This window comes from Alternaria ethzedia (genome assembly GCF_023757985.1).
Source record: "Alternaria ethzedia strain BMP 0044 chromosome Unknown scaffold_9, whole genome shotgun sequence".
Taxonomy (NCBI): domain Eukaryota; kingdom Fungi; phylum Ascomycota; class Dothideomycetes; order Pleosporales; family Pleosporaceae; genus Alternaria; species Alternaria ethzedia.
The window spans coordinates 390,106-395,680 of NW_026056202.1; the positions used below are offsets into that span (position 1 = coordinate 390,106).

Consider the following 5,575-nt stretch of genomic DNA (forward strand, 5'->3'; position numbering starts at 1 on the left):
GTCTGTGCGATGAGAGATGAGAAGGTCGATGCCACGATGCTACTGTAGCATTGTGGACATGTAAAGTTAGTGGATGAGGCCTATGAGCCATGTAATTAGTTGAGAGGATGACGATGTTGTATGATAGTTGGAGGATGGATGATTGAGAAACAAAGTAATGCGTCATGATACCAATTTGTCATCATCAAAAGATCTTTGAAGTTTGCTCATGTGATGTGACACTTGTTCGCTTGTCTATGTCGCCTTCATCATTTCACGCGTTCGCCCTTCAAGATGCCTATAAAAGCCGACTTTTCTTCTGTTCTCCTTAACCTTCTACACTACATACAAAATTTGGTTCTGCTTTCCAAAGATAGGAACATAGCCAATGCATGGGCGTCTCTGCCTCCGTTTCCTCCTTCAAAATTTCCGAACACACATTGCATGTGTCCAGAAAGTCAACGTCCAGCACTGCATTTTTGCCGAGACTTCCAAAAAGTACAATCGCAATATACATGCTTGTCTGTGACCCCAAAACTCTCGGTACACCTATGTATGAGCGCTGCGCTCGCCCCTTCAAGAACACTATCAAATCGTTCTATGTCTCGGGTTTTCCATATAAAACTGCTACGACAGCGCGCTTCCACTTCTTTTCTGTACTTCTCTCACTCCAACAATGTGAGCCCCCGTTACCAAAAAAAATCCCGATGCCATCAATGTATAACCGTCGCCGCCGGTTTCTCCTTCGAAAATTTGACGACAAGCCACGCATGTCCAAAACAACAACGTTTCACGCGATGTCTATCCGAGAACCCAAATCTAACAGCATGTCCGGCGACGAGCTGTGTGCTTGACTCCCTGAGAAAGCCACCCAAAGCGTTTATGTCTCAGAATTGCTATATGAGACTTCTACGAAAGCTCGCTTCTACTTCTCTTCTTCTATTCTCACTCTAATACAGCGAGCTCCAAAATTCCGAAATGGAGGAAGACCAAGAGCATGGTCGTCCCTGCTTTTTCTGTTGTTTCTCAAACTGCAGAAGCTATCGCGTTGCTGTATCACCAAAACCAGCCGACATTATCCTTATGTCTGTCTCAAACCAGAAACAATCTGACCCGTTGGCGATGACAGCTGTGCGGTCGCTCTTTCCACGGCTTCTCAAAATGGGACTTGGTCTCTAGCCTGCTACGTAATACCACCTCCGGCAATGAAACGTCCATACGTATTCTCCAACACCTGCAGAGAAACCGCCAATCATTCCAAAACTTGACGAAGCAGACTCATGTTTGCTTCTGGCTTTCCGCATTCTTTTCTATCAAAAGTTCTTGCGCAATACGATATGTGCGAATGAAAGTCCCCGGAGACCTTCAAATGTGTGTCCGACATAAAACACTTCATCGACTTCGTGATGGGAGTCGTGCGCTCGTCTTACTTGGAAATACCTGCATTCCCTAGATATGGTGCTTCTCTTCCTTGTATCTCAAACCATTGCCGCGTTTCTCTCTTCTGCTCCAAAACAGAAATGCTAGAAGCCATGACTCCTGGTTCTCCAAAGGCCGAAGAGACCGAGGCGATGGGTTGTCTGCTCTCCCCTCGTGTTACCGAGATCGTACCTGGTCATCTGGCCGCTATGTCTCAGGAAAAATGGTTACTACGCTCCTCTAGTCTACTCTAAAATATCTTTGCTACCAGCAATGATTCCTGGGGTTCCTAAAAAGTCAAAAATCGAAGCAATGGGCGTACTGCTCTCTCCCTGTGTTTTTGAAACCGTACCTGGTGGTCCGCTATGTTCCATGCAACATTTTTGCTATTTCCCCCTTTTCTACTCTGAAAAACACAAGCCTTCAATTCATGAGTCCTGCTTCTTCAAAAGAACCATCATACTGACCCATGGGCGGCCTGCTCTCCTTTTGTGTGAACGGAAGTCTAAAAGAAAGCGATTGCGCTGTATTACTAAAATCTTCGCGAAGGCATCGTATGACCAGATGTTCAAAAGCCAAACAGACTGGTTACAATTGGATGAGAACTGTGCGTTTGCAGCCCCGTAAGAAGCTACTTGACATCTGGTCTTCCATATAAAGTGCGCACTACACTATCCTCCTTTCTTTCTTCCTGCCTTCATGTACCTCAAAACATGCGAGGTAAATTCCACATACCAAAAACAGAACACGGTCCAACTATGCTCGCTGATTTCCTCTCCTGTGTAGCATCATATGCGCAGCAGCAGTCTTTCCAACCCACCAAAAAAATTATTAACGACTTAATCATGTGCTGCGGAGGTCAAAAAGAGAAATCAAACGTGGCATGAGGATCGCGCTTCGCCTTTCTCAAATCTTCTCAACAAGCTTCCCCCCGTTTCTAGAGTTGCTTATAAAACATCTACTATACTACCTTCCTACCCTCACTCCTGTATCACACATCTCCAAACGTGAGTGATGAAGTCCAAAACTATGAAGTTTATCATTCATGGCCGTTTCTGCTCCTCTCGTTCGGTTATTCGAGACATAGGACCTTGTGCTGCATTACCAAAAAAAATACCCTTCAGTATACATGTTCTGCCCAGTCCGAAAAAACAGCCCGTCGATGACCTCATGAGAGCTGCGCGTTCGCCATTCCTAGATCTTCTGAGGAGGTATTGCCCTGATCCTGGCGTTCCTTGGAAAGTGCCCACGAGACCACCTCTCTACTTCCACCTCTTTTCTGGAGCGCGCATACTTCAAAAGTCGCGAACTGAATTCCAAAGAGGTTGGTGGCAAATGCATGACCATTTCCCCTCCTCTCGCTCCATTATCTCTACTATAAAGTGATGCGCTGTGTCACCGAAAGATCTCGCCATCGTATGCATGTTTCTGCGGAGTGCGAGAAGAACCAAAGGGCATAAACGATGAGAACTGCGCGTTCGCCTTCCCGAATCCCTTCCAAATCACCGATTCGAAATATGCATGTCATTCGATTGAGTCGACCACGCATTTAAAACTATGCCTGACACCTAAATCGGCAACGTCGCATTAGCAGGCAAACAACTCCCCCTCTCCATTTCAATCCTCGCTGTTGCATTGACCACCAGCCCCGCCAACGGACTAGTTCCGCACTTCAATCCCAGTACAAAAGCCTGGCTATGCTGTTCTCCTTGTTAGCAAACTGCTCTAATAAAAACAAAATAAAAACGTTCTAGTCACAATGTTCATGTGCGAAAACGTGACGAGAGAAGATCGATGGGCGAGAAGAAGAACGGAAGAACAACGTACCACATCCGCCAAAAACGGCGCTGTATGCGTATGATCCATCGGATACTCCTTATCCACCAGCTCCTTTCCCAACAGCTTTTGCGCTTGCGCTGCGTAACTTCCATGCTGCACGAAGTAAACATTTGATGCTGGGCCGCCTAGTCCGAGGGCCGACAGCCTGTGTCGAATGTTAGTCAGACTCGTTCTTTGGTCCTCAAAATCGCAGATGGCAGACATTGATGTGGTCGGCCGAGTGATGTTACATACATGTTGTAGTAGGCAAATCTTCCGGGAGTGAAACTATAACTTCCAGACTCCCAAACGTTGGTGGGGAGTTGCGATGAGATGACGATGCCGGATGCGCCGAGGGAGAGGAAAGTAGAGGCTGCGGTTTTGATGTAGGAGGGGAATGTGTGGACAACTTCCGTGTCGTTGCTGTTGCGCGGGTGAGTATACTAGTCAATGTCGATGGGTATGGCTATCGGATGGCGTACTTGAATGTCACTTCACACGTCTCATCGCCCACACCAGGGCATGACGGACGGCCTTTATCTCCTGTTGAGCTTGTGGACCCATTTTGAAGCGTGCCGGCGTCATTGATTCCGAATTCGATGATAACCCAATCGCCGGGTTGGAGGGCTTTCGCTATTCTGTCGAAGCGGCCTTCGCGTGTGAACTGTAGTAATTAGACATCAGCCCATCTCTCCCCTTCATTTTGAGGTGTAGGAGGAGTAGAGAGAATAGACGCACCGAGCGCGCGGATCGTCCGGCATAAGCGGAGTTATTAACTTTGGCGTTGGCACCGAAAGAGTATTGTAGGTATTGTCCCCAGCCTTCTGTGCCGTTATGGCCACCATCTGGCGCGGTTGTTGAGTCGCCTGCAATCCAGATTGTTGGTACAGTTGCTCTTGTTGCTGCGCCTGCGTGTCTCTCCGAGAGGCTTTGGGGCAGCGCCGAGGCCGCGGTGCTGAAGCCCAGAAGATATGGTAACGATGTTTGGAACTTCATACTGGAAAGAGATACTGAAGATTACCAAGCAGCTGATTTGATATGTTGAGCTGCTGGCTGGCGTCTACTCCACACAATCGTGAGTGTTGCGCCAAGCGCTGAGTACTTATACCGGCACCTCCACAACGCCACCGGAAGATATCATCTCTCCAACTTGTCGCAAGGGGTTTAGCAACGCCATCAGCAAGCTAGTCTCATCTCCGCAGTTCAAACACGTTAGGAGTCGCGGAAATAGCATCAAGAAATGACGCCGAAGCGGAGTCCCCGCATCGTCCAGGGTCAACCCGCACTCGGTTATCGGGGCAGCAATTACCGAACAGTCCGAATCTTCCGTCGCTCGAAAGGATGGGAATACAACGCCATGCGCGAAGAAAGAACGCGTGGTGTTGATGCGTCTGCGATGCAAAAGATGCGCAAGGCGTGACGCGAAGACGAGGTATCTGAAGTCACCGGTACATGCCGGCAAACGAGGGCGCGGAAAGTCCGGGCGTTGGTGCTGGTATAAAAGCAGATCTTCTGCCGCTGAGTGTCCTATCTACTAACTACACTTTGCGCTATCCTGCATACCAAAAACATCATAGATGACCAGGATGACGAGTGGTGCGCCTCCCTTCGCCGTTCATGCTACCGAAAGCCACACTCAAACTGGCCATGTCTTCATGTCTCTTCATCCCGTACGAAGAGGTCTTCTCGAGTTCCGCTTTCAAGATCGGACATGTCAGCTGCATTCATATAAAAAGCGATTGGCCATCGACAAATGTTTCTGCAAGACTGCCGCCTTCCGACCACAGAAGCTTCTGCTGTCTGGCTACCATCTGCCTCAATAAACACGCGAATGATTATGGTTTCCTAAAGATTGAGTACGAACCGCCATGTGGCGGCATTCTGCCTGCCAGGCGTTTTTAAATACACCCATTATCGAAAAATAAAACCGAATAGGACATGGCCCCGGGGTTCTGGGCCGAGTACATCAAAATGTTCACGATAACACCGCATAGCGGCAGACTCGTTCGACTTGCCAGGTTACCTTCCAGCGTTCGTGGGTTGACATTCAATATAAAACGCCACCCTTTCTCTCCCCTGTCTTCTTCCCTCAACAATACGCATTCGCAGTTCTCTAAAATCAAGCGCTATCCAAGGCGATGTCTTTCGGCCACTTGTGGCTCGCACTACGCAGTTCGAAAAGGACTGCAATACATCCACATGGCTTCGCAGCGGTCAAGAAACAACTACCCTACCTTTACATGCGGAATGAACTTTCAGATGTTTCAAAAGGATATACCGATTAGTGCATGATACCGATGCGCAGTATAAAAACTTCTAGTAGTTCGGCTTTTGCTTCTTCTTCACACCTCCAGTCGAC

The 5,575-nt window shown here is 48.2% G+C and overlaps 1 protein-coding gene across 1 annotated transcript; it reads right to left on the reverse strand.

Moving 5' to 3' along the window:
- Window positions 1–2,966: 2,966 nt before the first annotated feature.
- Window positions 2,967–4,212, reverse strand: J4E87_004710 (uncharacterized protein; the record flags this gene model as incomplete). The annotated part of the gene is made up of 5 exons (XM_049376329.1): window positions 2,967–3,098; window positions 3,226–3,382; window positions 3,472–3,639; window positions 3,699–3,880; window positions 3,955–4,212. The coding sequence occupies 5 exons, from the start codon at window positions 4,210–4,212 to the stop codon at window positions 2,967–2,969; spliced, it is 897 nt and encodes a 298-aa protein (XP_049233840.1).
- Between the last annotated feature and the right edge of the window lie 1,363 nt (window positions 4,213–5,575).